The sequence below is a fragment of the Rhinolophus hipposideros genome (assembly GCF_964194185.1).
Source record: "Rhinolophus hipposideros genome assembly, chromosome: 9".
Classification (NCBI taxonomy): domain Eukaryota; kingdom Metazoa; phylum Chordata; class Mammalia; order Chiroptera; family Rhinolophidae; genus Rhinolophus; species Rhinolophus hipposideros.
The window spans coordinates 29,292,469-29,312,136 of record NC_138055.1 but is presented as its reverse complement, the minus strand read 5'-3'; the positions used below and the strand labels follow the sequence as shown (position 1 = coordinate 29,312,136).

Sequence of the window (19,668 nt, the reverse complement as noted above, 5' to 3'; positions counted from 1 at the left end):
TCAGAATGGACAGATTTCAGGGCAGAAATTCTTCTCTCAAAGTTTATGATCTGTACTTATAGCCTCCGAGAAATATATCTGCACAGAAAGGGGAAGTCTCAACAGTCTGCAGTCACGTGTCACTTTTGCAGGCTCCCAGCAAAGGTACCTTCGGCCCAATGGAAGATTTGCCTAGAATGTACCCTTCAGTCATATCCTTATAAGAGCAAAGAAAAGCTGGAAAATGCTTCAAAGGTTTGATCGTTTTTCTGGAAATTCCTCTGTAGGTTTCTAAGTTCTGTCGGTATTATTTGGCATTACAGAGCTAAGAGCCTTAACGTAAGAGCATTCTTACTACCATGACAGGCATTTCCTTACATTTGCAGAAGCTCAGATATGAATAAGGGAGCCTCAGCACATAATGCCTGGTTGTCAGCATGGGCTAGTAGAGGAGCGTCTGCCATTTTAATCTTCTTTAAGGAGTTTCTTAATCTCAGTTTCCCATCTGACAAATACATGTGAACAACGAATGAGCAGCAGCAGAAGGAAACGAGAAATGGTGATTTCCAGTAGATCCCTATCCTGTCTGTGATACTGGAAGATATTTTAGGAGAACGTGGCCGTTGTCCTCCAACTTACTGAAAGTCTTCGATAAATCAAGAAGAGGCTCTAATTTAGCAATTTTTAATCCTTTTGAGGTCATGCCCCTTTGAGAATTTGATGAAAGTTATGAATGCTCTCTCCTCCCCCAATAAACGTACACACACTGCACACACACATGCTGATTTTGTGGACATTTCTTAAGGGGCTGCCATACCTTCCAACACCTGTGCAGAAAGCAGTGCATTAAGAAAATTGTGAAGATACATTGGGCTTAGCAGAAAAAAAAATAAAAAGGAAAAAGGCCTGTTTGACTAGTAAGGTCTTTTTCCCTAATAGCATGAGAGTAGCACATAGACCATGAATCTACCCTTTTGATATTTAAATCTTTCTTGTTCCAAATAATTTATTCTACTTATGTTATTTTTTAATTGTCTGTCTCCCTTACAATGTAAGATCCACAGGAGAGCAGAGATTTTGTCTATTGTCTACTGCTATCTCACCAGTGCTTAGAACAGTCCCTGAAAGAAACGAGGGACTCAGCTAATGTCATTGAAAGAACTGTGTCCCGTCTTGACAGTTCTGATGAGTCTTACTCATCAGTCACCTTGAGAGTACTGAGCTACAAAGTGTACTGTCTTCTGTGTAAATTAATATTCACTTTTATTTATAATACCCTCAGACACTTTGTTTCAAGGGCTATCTTCTACTTATATCATTCTGAAATTTATAACTAAATCTGCATTTGGTTTTCAATACTTTTACTAATTTTTAATTATATACTGTTTTCCTTTTTATGCTTTTATAGATTAATCTCTTTTCTCCCACCAAATGACCACCATCTCCTTGATTGTTTCAGTTACACTGACTAAGGACAGAATATATCTGATGGCATCAATTTACAGAATGAAGTAAACAAAATGCAGTGTGTTTAAATGACAGCAAAATAAATGTCAATTACTCCAAATATATTTGCTTGATTAGTCAGCTCTAAACCTATTGAAACAATGTAAATACTGGCATTGAGATATTAATATCAATAAGAATTTATTATAGGCAGCATCTATGGAAATGAGTAAAGTGGCTTGGGTGCTTAAAAACTTTGTTACCTCGAATGGTTTAAATATGGCCTCTGAAACTTGTTCCCACTTAAATTACTTCACAAACCATTTCCTCAAATATGGTACAAAGTCAATTTTAGCACTTGTTAAATTATCACAAATTCTGAGACAGAAGACTATGAATTAATGAAGTTTTACTTTATTTTGTAATTTTCATTCTTAGGTTTAATTAACAGCAGTGCTTTGGCCTTTTTTAATTTAAAAAGAAAAAGTAGTGAAAAATGGCAACAAATAACCTTTGGTTGTTTGTGTTGCAATACAAAGCTGCATCTTGAAATTATGACCAACAAAATTCTAAAGCTCTGTTTAAGGACAAAATTTAAAATTTAGGGCGAAATATATGCAGTTAACATACATAGTTTCTTAACACCCTACATTCACTGCCAGCAAACTTTCAACGTATCTGGCTGATAAAGAAGCTGGCAGAGACCCCACAGGAACAGAAGTTAGTGATACAAAGTGAAGCCTGTGAATGAATCCATCGCTACTAGTTTTAGACTAGTTGCCTCGGTATGCTTATGTACTGAAATGACTTGATTTTTAGATATAGCCACACAATTATTCATAGCACTCATCGCTGTAGGCTGCATATCCTTACATGAACATTCACACATATCCATGTTCACAAGGGCAGTCATGCTCTCACATGTGCCAATAATTGACAAGAATGCTGCTCAGAGTTAGCTGATCAAGAGATATGCAGTGCAGAACAGGATTTGAGACAGCCCAGGGTTTCCTCTTCTAGTAGGTTTGAAAAAAATTTTTTTTCTCACTAACTTCCTTCCTGTTCTAACTGCCAGTACTCAGAAGTCACAGTTGAGAGACAGAAGCACCCCGGACAGAGACGTGAAGCACTGAATGTAAGTTGAAATACCGCAGGGTGGAGGAGGCTACAGGTGGGCACAGAGAAATATTGGAAATCTTTAAACTAGGCTACAACCCTCTCTCTATTTATTTATTTTTTTAGAGTGGTGGTTCCTCTTTAAAACAAACGATGATAAGAAAGCACTAGTAAGAAAGCTGCTGGGACAGTTCTGCATAGAAGGGGAAGTGAGAGCAGGGAATGGTGGCAATGACTCAGGGAGGCAGCTTGGTGAGGGAGAGGAGCGTGGGGGCTGCAGCCCAGGAGATGAAATCCTGACTGTTCTGGAGATGGGCTATGAATAAAGCCACTGGGAGGAGTCCGGAGGGGTTTCCTACAAGGTAGGAGCAGGCATCAGGCCAAACTTAGAAGCAAAAAGACTGTAGATATGGAACATGTTGGTGGATGGCGGGTTGGTGCTGGGGTGGAGATGTGTGGTTTCCTGTTTTTAAGTAGATTTAAAGAGACTGGTTGAAAAGGAAAAAAAAAAAAAAAAAGGTCCAAAGCTGTCAAACATTAAACCGTTTTCCACTAAAGAATTTTTCTGGTGATATAAGAGAAAGGCATAATGAAAGCCTCCCTTAGAGTACGATGGAATTTAACTATCGAGAGGGAAGGACAGTAGAATGAACTCTTATTTACTCATCAGTCACCCAGGGAAAGAATTTCTACCACTAACAAAAACTGTGCATTAAATTCTTGCAGTGAGATGGGCGGAAAGATCATTGCTGTTGTTGCCACAGTATAGGGCTTTACATCTGTGAGAACTAAAAGCAAACACAGAAGACACCAACTAATTTAAGAGAGAGATTCTAGAAAAATCCAAGTGGGCCCAGTTAGGACACCTGGTCAACGTGCCTTCAAACTGTCAAGGTCTTAGTTTGGCCACCGTTAAAAGTGCTTCAGGCATGACATGAAATACTTTCTTCCTTTTTTGAGGACAGCCTAGTCAGCATGTTTTATAAAGGTAATTTGCAATTAAACTCTACGCTTAGGGTAACCTGTGGTGTGGGTCTGATAAACCCTGAGCTGTCCTTCTGTTCAAGGTGGGCGGAGGCAGGCTGCTGTCACATGGAGCTCCCATAGTCCCCCAGGGTTAGCACATTGGGTCCTCACAGCAGGGATGATCGGGCAAGGGAAATCAAGAGATCTGTGTAAGCTCCGGGGAGATTGGTCACAGGTGCCACTCATCCTTGCCATTGCTTTGTTTTGTTAAATTGACAAGAACATATCCTTCCCAAACCCAGATCTGGCACTGGTAGTAACAAGATCACCTTACCCTTTTGTGAGATGTGTAGAATCCTAAGAGAACAGTTCATTCTCCATCCATGTGACTTACACAAATCCAGCCCATGCGGAATAACCATGTTACAGCCAAACAAAAACTGGCTGGCATCAGCCAGGCAGGGGAAGGTGGTTCTTCTTTGTCTGGGACAGTGTGTGTTTGTTCCTAGGGAAGTATGTTCCGAGCACCATAAAGGTTCTCTTTTCAGCGGAAGCTCAGCACGGCCATGTCAGTGTGGCAGAAAAAATGAGGGCCTGGGCCAATGTACGGGAGCACAGGACATGACAAACTTCAGCAATCAGGGAGAGAGATATCCTGAGGATTAAACGTTAAGCAGATAGAGAGCCAACATATGTGAGGTGCCGTCTGTGTGTCAGGCCTGGTGGTTAAAACTTTTAAATTTGAATTCTGAGAGGACACAGGGAGGACAGTAAGCCTCACAAGTGTTAAGTGATTTGACTGCTGGGAAAAAGAAAAACAAGAGCTACAATGCCTCAGAAGGAAGGACATTTTAGGAAATGTCCCATGGGACGAGTGTTCTTTAATCTCACATTCTGACCATCCTCGTTCTTGGGTCAGTGTTATCACTGCCCAGGACCCTGGATTAGAGTCCACACTGGCCATTCGAGAGATGGATCTCATGTTGCTCCTGAAACTTCAACATTTATCCATGCAATAAACACTTACACAATCATTCTGTGCTGTTTTATACTCTGGTTTCCACAGTTAGTGCTGGTAAAAATCCACTTAATTTTCTTAAAAGGGTTGATATTCTAACCACAAGTGGTAATAAAAATTCTTTACTTCTCTCTAATTTTTCATGCTTCATTTAAAACTGTATTGCATTACTGAAGTATAATCTTTTGCTTCATAAGGGCTTCCTTAATGCAGTTTTCTTTAAGGATTATTCAAAATAAATATTTGTGAAAATACCTAGCACAGTGACTTCAGTTTAAGGAGAGGTGAGTTCTTCCTCCTTTTGCATCTGAATCTGGAACAGAAGAGTATATACTACGATGAATGTGCGAATAAGAAATAATGTATCGTTTCTCTTACCAAAGGAAATCTTAAAGAATTCCGCTTCTAGTAATTTATACCTTCCTCAGGGTTGATTACAATGTTTATTGTATCTAAAAAGACGCTGTCCTCTCAGGCTCTGGGTTGGTTCTTATTCAGCTTTGCAGCTTCAAATGTTCCTCGTGGGGCTGAGGTGGTAGAGAGCAGCCGTGAGGGCCCCAGGAAGCACCAATTCCCTTGTGTCACAAGGGAAACCTGAGACACCAGGGAGGACTCCAGAACCCAGACAGCTTATGGTGTCCCAAGGGATACACAAATAAGCCAAATCACCAGGCAGGTGGTATGCAGACCTAAATCCTTGACTAGCTCTGACATGTCGCCAGTCCTTCAGACATGGCTCAATAATCCATGACCTGCTCTAAAGCTGCAGTCCAGATATGGGGAGTGTAGCACAGAATCTAGTCAATGTGTGTGTGGGGGTGGGGGGTGGGAGGGTGTTGACAGGGTGTGGGAGAATGCTGTTATTTACTTACATAGGTACTTCTCTGATGGAAAGCCCCTACTTTTGGTACTTCCACATTTCTTTCTCTCTCTCTCTCTCTCTCTCTCTCTCTCTCTCTCTCTCTCTCTCTCTCCTCTCTCTCTCATGTCTGCCTCTTTTATCTAATATTCATGGCCCATGCTTCTAGATGCCTGATCTGGTAACTTTCAGCCATGTATCAAGTCTCCACAGTATTTTGCTCCCAGACTCAGACTGAATTCTCTCCATTAGCTCTGCCTGTATTTTTTTATCCTTTCTCATCATTCACAGAGCGACCTCTGGCTTCAATTAGGAAAGGGAGTAATAAATAGAATCTAAAATTAAATTGTTCATGTGAAAGTTTTTTAAAGACATAGAATAGTGACAGTCCAGTTCAAGGTTGATTCAGTTAATAAACAATCCTTGCAATTCCCAGATTTTCGTCTCTTCCGTGCTCCTCAAAGAAACAAAATCTATTTTTAAGGCGGAAGGAGTGGATATTGTCAACACTGCAAATCCAAAGGAAAGCCTTCAGTACCTGGGCAGTCAGTTACTTCGCTTCACTGAAACTATGCCACAAAACAGACAGCATTGCAGGGAAGGGAGGAGAGGAAGGGAACGCAAAGTTATTGAACATCTACTCTTGGCCAGTATCGTCCTAGAATTTTTCATACGTTTTCTCCAGCTCTTCAACCCCATAAGGAAAGATTACCATTCCTACTTTACTGGTGGAAAAACTGGGCTCAGTGAGATTAAAAACTTGCTTAATGCCTGTAATAAGTCAAGTACAAAACCACATTTTCAATCTCTCCTCCATCGGACTCAAAATGCATGTTCCAGTAGACATGAAGATCACCTTTCTCTAAATTAGGTGATTTGTTTCATCTACACTCAAAAGAATTTCATCTTTTCCTGCCCTCAATGTATTTGCAACTGCATTAACAAACCAAACAAGTGTGCCCTGTCCTGAGATTGGTGTACATTCATAAGTCTTTCACTTTCAGTGCCTTGGAAATTCCACTGAATTTGCAAGGGAAAACACAAATTTGTGCTAAGTCATACTCGTGCCATGAGTAGCCATCTTAATTTAATGTAGCATTTTAATTGAGCCGGAAAAGATTAAGACTCTACCTCACACATCTAATCCTTGATATTGTTTCCCTGAATAGCAGACATGGGAATATGAGGGTTCCACTGTGAAAATTTATCTGTGTAAGCATCTGGGATGCAGAAAATACAGCTAACTGGAGTAGTAAGCACATAAAAAAAAAAAAAGCCATACATGCTTTAGGGCCTGACAGAGTCCACACGAACCTCGATATAAATGTTAATTCTCCATTTCATCTTTCCTGTATAAAAACTCAAGGTCAAAAACAAAACAACATACAACAAAACAAATAAGCAAAACAACCCTGCACTTTGTGAAACAGTGTGCAACTGGAAGGTGAGAAAAGCCCAACCAAAATGTTCTATGCTGATGGGCTGATTTCTCCCCTACCCCACCTCCACTTCCTCTTTTTCTTTCTCATTTCATAGACTTCTTTGAAGGAGCATTAGAGTCCCTGAATTAAGAACAGACAGAAATCTTCTAAGGTAATGATTTCATTTTGCAGAAGACGAAACTAGAGCTCAGACAGGTTGAGACTTGTGCAAGGTGACATGGGGGCAGAATTGCACTGACTCTCTTTTCGTGACACTTCCCTGCTTTGTTATCGCCATTCCTGCAGTGTTGCAAAGAACATTTTACCTCTGCCAGTGCACCTCTGGAGAGATTCCCAAAATAACGAACGAGCTCTACGATTTCATTATTACTTCTTGATAAAGATAACTGAAGCAACCAAGTGTACTGTCTACAAGTCAGACAACCTGCCCTCTGCCCTTTACACACTATGTCTTCTTGGGCGAGTTATTTACCTGAATCTGTAGAAGAGTTTCCTGATCTGTAGTGTAGTGATAATTTCACTAAGTGAAATTATCCTCATGAAAACATTTAGTACCTGTGTATGATAACTATTATAATTATTATCAGCAATAATAAAGCCAGTTGTTCTTTAGATGATGAGATTAGAAAGTAGGCTATAGAATTTCCATAAAAGTTCTATTTTTCACTTTAGCAAGCACCCAAAAATGGGGTATAAAATAAAAACTGACATTTGTGGCTAAATGTACACATATACATAGTTTGGGAAATCAGTGTCAAACTATATAAACCATTTATGGCTAGGGCTTTGGGAGAGTCCATGGGTTTCCAGAGATGAATTGTGAAATTTAAAATGCAGCATCTTTTGAGAATTTGCATGAATTTGAAACACTAAAACAGAAATAGATAGTCTCTTATATACACAGTAACAGAAATTAGGTAACTGAATGGCAACTTAGCTGACACTGACTGCATGTCAGGAGAAACAGCAGATAGAGGCCTTCCAAAATAAAAGCACAAAATGAAAGATGGTCTGCTCTCACCCCTTGCCACCCAAGATGAGGAAAGAACGATCCACAGTAGTGGAAACATTCGCTGGGGTGGGGTCACAGCTAGTTAGTTAGTGTCAAAGCAAGAACCAAAAACCACACGTGTTGAGGTCTAGTTCAGCAAAGAGATAATTATCCAAAATCAAGTAGATTGACCACAGAATGCTCCCTGGGCACCTTTGCTCTTCTGCCAGGCTGTGTGGTCATCCCCCTCAGATGCAGGTGTTACCTGATATCTCCTCCTGCTTCTACATACCCAGTATTCATAGACATCATCCTTGGTTTGAGGCTAAGTTGGGTCATTGATCTGGCGAAGCCTCAAAGAGAAGCAAGTTTCCTCAACTTTTTGCTTCTTGTTTCAAAAAGTTACACTTTCGAGGTCATGTTCCTAATCTTGGGCTTTAGTAAAGTCTCTGAAGGACTTCAGGGGTCCATGAACCCCTGGATAGCATGCACAGTTTCATGGGCTTATTCCTTTTTTTTTTTTTAAAGGACCATGACTTTTATCAGATGTTTAAAGAGACCTGTAATCTCCAAAAATCAGTCAAACCATCTGGGTCTTTTTAGTACGGTTAGATTGCTCATCCTCCATCCCTCTCTACTTTGGAGAGCAACTTCAACATTAGTATGTGCTAAAGCATAGTGTCTTGTAAACAGTAGGTGCTCGCCAAATATTTGTGACCCTAATTTTTCTTTAAAAGGGCTTTCCCTGAGAACTGCTTTTCCAGTCCTTTATTTGCCATATTATGATTTTCATCTCTTTTTAATTAGCTTTCCAGAGTGAACTGGTTTGGGCAGCTGGTCTCCCATCTCTTTTTCTTATGCTATATAATTAGACCAAATTATTTTAATGTGGTCCTGAATTTCCTCTTTTTCACTGCAACCATTTCATACAGTAATCCCATGTTATCCTCTACTCTTCAATATCATTAAATAAATTGGTGTCTCATTTTTATGGAGCAATTATTGTATCGGTTTGCAAAAAAACAAGGAAATTTATAACTGGCATAAGTCTCATATTTATTAATAAGAAGATCAAGATCTAGAAGACAGATCAATTATCTTGCCAGTGATCACACTGTTAGAGGTTAACAGATCCTGTCCTAGACCAAAGCTTTCTGTTTCTGTCTCTCTCAATCTCTCTCCCTCATTCTCCTTTCAAAATTGAAATTCAAGGGTACAGAATTACAATTCCCTGCAGGTGACTGAAATCTCCTTGAGCTAGGTAGTGGCTGGGTGCCTGTCATCATCTGATAGACTTCAAGCAGACAACTTGTTAGAACCAAGCAATATATTCTGGAAAGGCCTGTCCATGGGGCCTGAGATGCCCTCACCTGTACCTAACCTTCCTGATGCTCCATCCTCAGGTGTGTTATGTGACCTCCACCCTTGGTATCTGGCCAGGCTCCTAGCTGTCACGAGAAGAGAACCTGTCTCATCTGCTTAGTCTCTTCTGGGTTCCTCTTCATCTGCCCCTTAATGATTGTAGTCTACACCTCCACCTACTGCATCCTTCATCATTTTCCAACCAATTCATTCACTTTCCCTGAGTGTTGTTTGGAATACAAGTTGTGTTAGTCACTATGTTTATTGTGCTGTTCTCTAGAAGCTCAGCTTTGAGTGGTGCTCCTTCTTCAGCTGAAGCAAGAGTTGCCATAGGAACAGGCCTACATATTTCCTTCCTGCACAGGAAGTGGACCTGGGCATTGCAATGCTGTTTTCAGGGTTGATCAGGCTCAGAGTATTTAGCTTGCTATTTTGCTAGGAGAGAATTAATGAGCCGAGAGAGACCATTACTTTTTCTCTTCCTTTTTCTGTTAAAATTGTTTTTGCTTGGCTTTACTTCCTAATTATTTTTCTTCCAGTTGCCAATGACAGTGACATCGAAACTCAAAACTACAACCAATTTTGGCCAGAGATAGTTTCACTCTCAGGGCACTTTATAGGGTTTTGCAAAGTCACTCCGGATGAGATGTGATGGTATTGTCTTATGGTGGTACCACTTTGGAGCAGTGAAGCCTTTCGCTACAGGCAGGGGAGGAGTTATCTTTGGGGTGGAACTGAAGGAAATCAGGACATGATCTCCTTGCCCAAATATCTCTCTTGTTTCCCCAAATCACTCCATTGTTGCCAGCCACAAGGGCCTGAAATTATTCCAGTAGTTTCTTCCTCTTCATTAGGACATTGCATCTCATCCAGCTTTGAAGAGTTGGGCAATTCTCTTAACCTCTGGGTTCAATTTTCTCAATGATTAAATGAGGGATTGGAATATATCACCTCAAAGGTTCAATTCAGCTATGAAAATCTCTTACTATGAAAAGCTCATGCCCTAAGGGAATAATTTTTAGATCTATTATTTAGTCATTAACACTTATTTAGTCATTAACACTTAAGTGAATAATTAGATCTCCCCTAAATTTTTTTAAACACAAAACAAGTAAATGTAGATGATGAAAGAAGAAGACAGACTCCAGGGTATGCCCAGGTGAGGTCTTAGAGCATAGTCACTAGAAATCTGAGGGTGGGGGGTTGGGGTACTATAAAGAAGGTGAGTCCAGAAAGGGGAGATAGATGGAAGTATAGTAAAGACATAGTGATTACAGTTTTGTCTAGAGAAATTTAAAGAGTATTTTGCTATTTTGTGTCAGCTCAGAAGAATAGATGATCTTTACGTATGGAACCTAATAAATCGATCAATGAATGCTAATAAAGTGCTTGAAGTATTCAAGTGTTATGGGAGATTCAAGAGAAACACAGAACCTAGTACGTGTCCTGAAGGAATTATGAGCAGTACTGGGCAGAAACCATTCAGACAACTTGGGAGATACCACAGGGGTCCACACTTCTCATGAGTCTCCTTTGAGGTATTGCAGGAGTTCAGGGAAAAATTCAATTGATGGGAAGAAGCCCATTAATTGGGTTTCTTCGGCAAGTACTCCATCTATCTCTTGAAACCATCACAAGGGAGGTTGTGCATGCTGCCAGCTTTGACACTAGCAAAGCTGTCTGGATTTGGAGGACTGTGATAATTTCTGTAACTGTTTGAACTGGGGCTATTTGCTCAATATTCAGGCCTGCTTGTGCTATGTTACTTCACTTGTACTATGCAACTCAAAAATGCTTCATTTCTTTTTTATCTGTTTTATTCAGTGAATAGGAGGAACTTGTCACAGAATGTGAAAATTTAGGCATGTCAGAGAAAAGGCTGGAAAGTATTATATTCTTATTTCATGAAATAGAATGAGGTGGAATTAAGGGAAAGTATCCTGGGAAATCTCTTACAATTACAGAAGTCCATTAGGGCAAAGAAGGTGCTAACAGGAGCCCCACAAATATCGTTCATGCCCACTGACTTTTGACTAATGGATGATTATTCTCTCTCTCTGAAACAGATCAAAATGACTGAAAAGGCCCCAGAACCACACCTGGAAGAGGATGATGACGAGCTGGATGGCAAGCTCAATTACAAGCCTCCACCTCAGAAGTCCCTGAAAGAGCTGCAGGAGATGGACAAAGATGATGAAAGTCTAATTAAGTACAAGAAAACGCTCCTGGGGGATGGTCCTGTGGTGGCAGGTGTGTGTGTATGGGGATGGGTGAGGTGGAGGGTCCTGGACAAGGCATTCAGGCTATTCAGTAGCCAGTGCAAAGGCAAGGCTACCAAGTTCTTCCAGGGTGAAATGTGTGACACACCATTTATATATACTGAATAAAGTTAAGAACTGTATAACTAAGTCTTCTTTGGAGAGAAGGTGCAAGTCTGCATTGAAACAAGCAAAAATAACACATAGGGAGGACTGAGAAAGAATTTCAGCCTACCACTTAGAATTCTATTCTCTCCATTCTCACTCACATTTTCTCTCCTTCTTCTCTTTCCCCACCTCACTCCTTACCTAACCTTTCATCTCTTCCACATACACAATGGCAGACTAAGACATGGCCCAAAGGTACGGATGCGCAGTGCCCAACTAGTAGAATCCCTAACCATAACCACTCAAGAAATGTTCCCTGCTGATAAGTAAGGTGGATCTATAAGTACCTGAAGCAGAAATGGTATCGCTTGTAATTCAGAAGGCCAGTAAGACCAAGTGAGGTGAATCTGCCACTTCCATTTTCTGTTTCTACTGCAGATAGAGATTATCACTTTTCTTTTTATGTTCTCTCTCTCCTACTTGGAATGCACATGCACACTGTACACAAATGTCTCTTCCTTGTGCTTACATTCCCTTTTGAATCCTGCAGATCCAGCAGCCCCCAATGTCACTGTCACCCGCCTTACCCTGGTTTGTGCAAGTGCCCCAGGACCAATCACCATGGACCTCACTGGTAAGTGGACACATCTGTTCTGTTCAAAGGGAGCTAACGATATCACTGGGAAAACTTGTCCTTTGTTCCTTATCCCAGCAGGAGAAACCCTAGTAAGGTGAACCCCAGAGATACATATGCTGGGACCAGCTCACACATCACAGCTCTTAGGGTGCATAGTATTTACCATGCTCAATGAAAAGCCCAACTTCTGTCTCTATTTCATTGAAGAGGGTGCAGGCATAAGTAAGTACTGGATATATTTACTTGTGTCATGTTTACCTCTGATTTTTATCTGCACACGACAGATAGCAAGAGAATTACTATTCATGTAAAAGTTTGGAAACATTAAGAGTATGCTTCTGGAATTGTATTATTCGTACAGTCTAAACATCAAAGCAAGTATTGATCTTATATCAGCTATAGAACTTACCTGAAAGCAAGTAGCAATCTAAAACCTCCCAAATAATGCTAGGAATTCCACTGTTAAACATATAATTGTAGCTTAAAGTTCTGATTCTTTTAAATAAGCATTCCCTGCCCCCCAAAAAATGTACAAATTAAGATGTTATTTTCTTTCACTTTATTGTGACAAGAGTCAAGTCCTTTCCTGAGACTTAAGTCTTGAGGAGATAAGGAGAGACTGGGAAGGTGAGTAGTATGGGAGAAATGGGCATCTCAGAGAACTAAAGAAAGGGCCACAAAGCTAGGAGTTTGGATGCATTAAAGGCAGGTATTTAGTGAAGGAAAAAACACATATATAATATTATATCCACATATATATTATATATACATATATAACACACACACATATAATCTGGATATATATGTCCAGATTCAAAAAATGGATCATGACACAGAACAAAGTAAGACTCTAGAACAGTAGGCTTAGGAACAAAGTAGTTCCCCTCTTGCAGGACTTAAGTACTCTTTACCTTAAAAGGGCTTTTTTGTCAGAGGGAGGAAATCAGAGGCTGAGAAGACACACTTCCTCTTCAACTGAAATCATTAGAGCAGACACAAATTCAACTACCCCCACAATCTAGCATCTCTCCGGGAGAGAAACTCTCTCTCACCAGGACTCAGGCCTCTTCCTGTGTGAAATTGTGTAATGTTACCAGGTACAGATGTTATTTTGCAAGATAAGGTCTGAATTAGCACTGAGGAAATTTGTTCTCTTTAGAAGAGTTTGGTTGATATTTCAGGGAAAACTTGGTCTCTATCCTTTTCCCAGCAGCAGGAAACCCAGCTTTGGTTTTCTGATACTGGCACCAGCTCTGTGCATGAAGCATGTGCAGAACTGTGCGAAACACACACACACATACACGCACGCACACCCACATGCACACACACACTCATTCCTGAATGTCAAATTACACAGGATCAATTGGGAAAAGAACAGAGAATGATTACTTCTCTAACCAGGGTACAGGAATTAAGGGCAGATTCCAGTTTTATGGGGCCTAAAGTTTTTATAACTTAAGTGACTTTCCTTAAGGAAAATAATATGCAATTGCAAATGCAAATTCAAAATTAAGTACAAAAGTGAAAATTTATTTAGAATGATAAAAAAAGAACCAAAACAAGTAAAAGTTTAAAAGTTACAAAATGCCACAAACATCTACAAAACAAATAGCTGGTACTTTTATATAATATTTTCCCTATATTTCTTTATTTGAGACGTAGGGGCATATTCTTTGTCTTTTCGTTTGACCACAATATGTAATGTCATTTGCAATAGAGAGAATGGAAAGATAGTTCAGACTTTCCTCTGGGATAGTTGATTAACACTTGTTTTTATTATTGACAATTAGAAAAAGACTTGTTTTTGTACATAACTTATTACTGGTAACGTCTCGTATATTCTTAGGGTCGTTGTCAAATTATATACCATTTCTTTCTTTTGTAGCTATAAGATTCCAGGCATTTCAAGGGTGTGTTTGTGCAGTCAGTAACCTCCAATATTTGAGCTGACAGTCCTATGGACCATGGTACCCTGAAGGGCCCAGTAAATGGCTCTGGAGCTTGAATTTCATTGATCTGTATATCTACCTCTGAGGAAAATAGTCTTTCTAATTAAACTCCACCTCTACAGGTGATCTCGAGGCCCTCAAGAAAGAAACCTTTGTGCTAAAGGAAGGTGTTGAATATAGAGTCAAAATTCACTTCAAAGTAAGTACCTTGCCCTGTATGTTTTTATAAAATTTAAGACCTTCCTATAATCAGAGGAAGAAAGAAACAAATTTCTTGCATTATTGTGTTGGCAAACCTTTTGTTTGTTTGTTTTCCCTGCATCTGAACTATGCTGGGCCCTACTGTTGAGACCCATTCTTGCTTCCTGCCTCTTCCCAACCAGGACCCTCTCCACTTAAGCCAATGGGATGGATCTTCTCTCTGTGAATTTCTAGTACTCCAATTCACAAGGCAGACACTCCTCTTTTTTATATCGTTTGTGTCCTTTCTCCCCTATACAGCCTAAGCACCTTGAGATAGGGAGAGATTATATATTCCCTGTTTCCAATGTTACACAAAACTTTGTGAATGGTATATATTTAGTGAATATTTATTGAGAAATACATAAATTAATGAATCAATTAATAGGAAAAGAAAGTAGAACAAATAGAGTCTCAGCTCTACTTGCTCAGTAATTACATAAATCCAGGGAGTGTAGTCCTTGGTTAATAACTGGAAATTACAATTTAGGTGTGGAGCAGATGAAGACGTAAGTGCAAAACTGAATAGGAGATAAACTGACATATAGTGGATAGGCACATATAGTGAGCAGCCAAAATCAAGGAGAAAAATTAGCTGGACTTTGAAACCAAAGAGGTCAGAAATTCCCTGCTTGCTCTTAATTGCTTATATTTGCTGTGATTGCCCACTCAGCCATATCCTCCACAGTATGGGCACCACCAAGGAAAGCCCCACCTACCCTCCCTATCTGCACACCAGGCCTTTTTCCCCTAGGTGCAGACTATGATTCCAGGTCTAAGGACAATCACTCACCACATACAAACATGCTTCAAAATAATTTCATTCGGAAAACGTGTTGACACCTCCTCTATAATAGCCACGGAGCTATGGTTCACTTCCCTGTTTCCTGTAGTTCTATGTATTACTGAAGCACCTCAGAGTTTGGTGAGGCAATGTAACCAAATATGCCTAGAATAGGTTATACATCAGTCCAATGTTTAATCATGAATGCTACTGCCTTTATTTGTCAATTTAGTAACTCAGTTTTTATCAAGTGAAACATGACAGGTATATTTTTATGTGACTGATATGGGAAGGAAAGGTCTGGAGCGTGGACTTCTGTTGGGAAGGCTGAGAAGGCTGAGTGGTGTGGGTTCTCAGTAGTCAGGGTTACACATTAAGGTGATGGAGGAGGAGGCACAGAAAGGGATTTTCACGTCACATCCACTGCAAGGTTTGGCCTTGTCAAAGAACAGGAGAACCATGATTCTTTGTGTGTAACCCACATAAACCTGAACTACCCTGTGGCCTGTCCCAGCAGGGACCTACAGTTAGAAGAAACACCAGTTAAAAACTGAAAATAATTGAAAAGCAATTTAAATCTTTACTGATATCTCTTGAAAAATATCCGAGAAGATTGGCATTTGTAATACCAGTAACACATCCTAAAATCCTCTTTCTTTATCTCTCTTAGTTGTTCTCAGTGTTCTTTTCTTTCTCCCCTGAGACTTCACAACACTTTCCAAAATCTTGGTCTGGGATGGTTCTTTTACTCTCCTCCCCTTTTCCTTTGGCCTCCCAAAGAAATGCAGCTCTGACTTCTACAGCTCTCACTTCTATTCACGTCACCAAGGCTTCTTCCCCTGGTGTGGGAGAGTCGATGCAGAGGGGCGTGCAGGCAGAGAATGAGAATCCTAGAACTATCCATATTTTTCTTTTACCCATTTCAAACATGTTTATATTAAATGCACATTCTATGAAGCAGTGGAAACACAGGAGACTCTGTTTTGAAGTCCTTATTGCTACTCCACCACCAATCCTGTTTTCAGGTCTTTTTCCCAGCAGACCACATCTCCTACTGGGCCCAAAGGACCAGTGTAGAGAATTCTAGAAAGGTTCATTCATTTTCCGTATTCCTATGAGCCACATGTGGGAGTCAGAGTAATTAGGAAGTTTGCATTTTGTTTTCTCACAATTTCTTCAATTAAGTTGTTTTCATTCTGTCGCAGATTGTACTGACAGTCTAGAACCTAATAAACTGGTAGTAGTCACTGCTACGCGACCTCATTACCAACAAAACAAAGTGTAGCACTGACCGACTGGTTTAATTATTTTGTCCCAAACATAAAGGGGAGAAATTATTTGAAGATTTAATTATATTTAATTAATTATATTAATTATATAAATAAATTTTATAAAGGATTTTCTAATTCTTCATAGTGACAAACAGTGAACCAAGCCTTCCAGGTGATGAGGCAATGTCCACTTTAATTTGTTTGTATAAACATGACCACTGAATAAAATTAATGGACAACCCAGTTCAATCCTAGGTAAAATGACTCATGGGAAAACAAAATGCTTGGACTCTACATTTTCATTCTGCTTTAGTGGATTTTTTTGAGAGGTCTGGGAAAGTGGCAAGACCTCAGACAATGTCTGAAAATGACAGACATCCAAAATACTTGCCAGACACAAGTGGATTTCAACCGTTGTTTGTATGTGGGGAGGATGTTTTTGTGTGGCCCCTCATCTTTAGACTCCACTTATATTACAACCATCTTCTAGACCTGATTTTCCATGATGGCTTTTCTCCTTGTTGTTTGTTTTCCTTATGCTAGGTGGATCATGTCTGAGGTTAGGATTTTCTGACGTTTACATAATATTTTCCATTGGTACCTTTGTAACCTTTTCTAAGATGAGGACCATCTTCTGGCCAGCAGCATGAGGAAGGGGAAGCTCGAGACCATTCTTTGCACTATTGAGAAAGGATAAATGTAACAAAGAACATTGAGACCATGTTTTCATTAACCACCCCCCTCCCCAAAACCCAGGATCCCAGTATCCGATTATTAAAACCAGACTGGCCACGTTGAGTCTTGTGAATCCCTCTCTCTGTTCTCTGGCACACCGCCACACTCAATGATAATAGTAACACTTATTCTGAACTAAATTTCAGTCCCTTCATCCTCAGGGAAGACTCGGCTAGGTAGGATCAGAATGAATGATGAGTAAAAATGAAAGAGCCTTTTTAATCTGAATTGCTTGGATTCTTCCACCTACCTACAGGTGAACAAGGATATTGTGTCAGGCCTGAAATACGTTCAGCACACCTACCGGACTGGGGTGAAAGGTAAGGGGTCTCCACCTGACACCATCCCAAATCCTGCTTCCACTGCTACTTAAACTTCTGGGTATTAGCAAATTTTAGGCATAACTCACTTACAAATCTGACAAAAGCTGTGGACACTCACCCTAGGAAAGGGCACAAAATACACCTTTGACCTAGATGTTAACGGAAAGGCCTTCATTTAGGAGACCCTAGATTAGACAGAGTTGGCACTGAGCTTCTGGAATTCAACTTTATCACTTACAAAGGGGACAAGTAATCAAGATAATTGTGAATAAAATAAAGTACATAAAAGTATTCTCAAAAGTTAAAAAACAAATAAATAAAGCAGTTCCCAGGCATAAAACATGGGTGTCAGAAAAATCCAAGACAGGAAAGACTGATACAATGACCTGTATTTGTTGAGAATGGGAATTGGGAGTAGCATGGAGGAGGGGGAGGCTGGAGGTGGATGTTAATTTCCTAAACAAAGACATAGAAACAAACAAACAAAAACCCTCTTTCTAGAATTGAGACATCTGTCTAATTGGAATCAATAATAGTACATTAGCTAGGTAATATGTTTGTTTTTCCTCTATTGGACTCTTACGCTAATGACCTTATCCTTCTTTTCAGTGGATAAAGCCACGTTTATGGTTGGCAGCTATGGGCCTCGGCCAGAGGAGTATGAATTCCTGACTCCGACTGAGGAGGCTCCCAAGGGCATGCTGGCCCGAGGCACCTACCACAACAAGTCCTTCTTCACCGACGATGACAAGCATGACCACCTCACCTGGGAGTGGAACCTGTCCATTAAGAAGGAGTGGACAGAATGAGCACATCCTCCCATCCCCATCCCTACACTTACCACCTGCAAGAACCCTCTTAGTCATGTCCTTTCTGATCACGGCGGGGCCCCACATTCTCCTATTGATGCATCTTCTCCCACACTTTCTCAACATGGTCCCTAGCACTGGACGCTTAAAACCCAGGCTTTAATCCTGCCCACTTTTTTTGATCCCTTGTCCTGGCCAGATCTTTGACGTTCTCCACCTCAACACACATTCATTTAATATTTCTTCTCTTATTCCCATGTGAGCAACTAGAAGCCAGGAAATGGGCAAACAATTGATCACTACCCGTCCTTCTGCCTGGGGTTCCAGTGCTCATTCCCAGCCCTGGGTTCTTCTGTGGTTGCTGCTGGCTCAGTGAAGGTCCCTAGTTACATTCCCTGCCCGTTGAGTTCTTCTTTTCTGGGAGACCATGTAAACAGCACAAACAAGTAAAAATAAAACAATTGTATGATCTAACTGAGATCCATGCTTCCCTATTTTCTTCGCTTGAACAAATATGGAACTGGATGGTTCACATTCGTGAGTTTCCTCAGAGGGGGTGGGGTGGGCACAGTGGAGGAGGCATTTACGTCATTGGCAACAGTTTGGTCCCTCTGTTCCAGTGCCGTGGGCAATGAACTCTTAAAATATGATACGGTAAATGTCTCAATTTGTTTTATTTTATGGTATTATCATATGAAAGTTTTTCCTAACCTTGAGACCTATATATCCCGCTGCCTATGGGAATCTTAGTGTTCTGTAGGCACCTGTAGGCCAAATCAGACATTGTTTCTCTCCTGCTTAAGATCTTTCAATGGCTTTTCATCACCTACAAAATAAAATTAAAGCTCCTATGTTTAGTGGTAAGGGCCCCTGAGATCTGGCCCTAGCATGCTTTTTTGCCCATATTGATCAATTCTCTTCTATTTGTAATACTCAATTACTAACAATTCTTACATGTTACATTTGCTTCTCTGTGCTTTGGCTCTTTACATGAAACTCCCTTTCCATCTTTTTTTTTTGCCTGGCAAAATTATTTACTCAAGACTCTGCTTGGGCATCCCCTGTGGAAGAAAGCCTTCACCGAACGCCACCATTGTCCTAAATGGCCATGGTCTGGCTCTCATAGCACCCTGTGAGTTTCCCAATTTTTTATCACTTTCTATTTTATATTTAAACAACCTGTTTATTTGTCCATCTCTCGCATTAACAATCTAAGCTGTGAGAAGCTGGGTAAGATCCTAACCATTTTGTATCCCTAGTGCTTATACTTGGCATAGAGTACTTTTTCTTATTAAAATGAATTGACCTGATTTTGTTCTGGTTGGTTTTGTTCTGAGGCCCATCACCGAACTTGGTCTTTTATCTCAGAAGTTGA

The 19,668-nt window shown here is 40.3% G+C and overlaps 1 protein-coding gene across 5 annotated transcripts; it reads left to right on the top strand.

The window, feature by feature from the left end:
* Nucleotides 1-2,401: 2,401 nt before the first annotated feature.
* On the top strand, nt 2,402-19,602 carry ARHGDIB (Rho GDP dissociation inhibitor beta). 5 transcript variants are annotated; one of them, XM_081059946.1, is made up of 8 exons: nt 2,499-2,560; nt 6,751-6,828; nt 6,921-6,977; nt 11,246-11,429; nt 12,096-12,179; nt 14,254-14,330; nt 17,418-17,481; nt 18,094-18,949. In XM_081059946.1, exons 4-8 carry the CDS (start codon nt 11,252-11,254, stop codon nt 18,291-18,293), a joined length of 603 nt encoding a protein of 200 aa, XP_080916072.1. In that variant the 5' UTR covers nt 2,499-2,560; nt 6,751-6,828; nt 6,921-6,977; nt 11,246-11,251; the 3' UTR covers nt 18,294-18,949. The 5 variants fall into 5 exon arrangements, with proteins under 5 accessions (XP_080916068.1, XP_080916072.1, XP_080916071.1 ...); XM_081059945.1 differs by lacking the exon at nt 6,751-6,828; XM_081059942.1 differs by lacking the exons at nt 6,751-6,828; nt 6,921-6,977 and having other exon boundaries at nt 2,402-2,560; nt 18,094-19,602.
* The last annotated feature ends 66 nt before the right edge of the window (nt 19,603-19,668 follow it).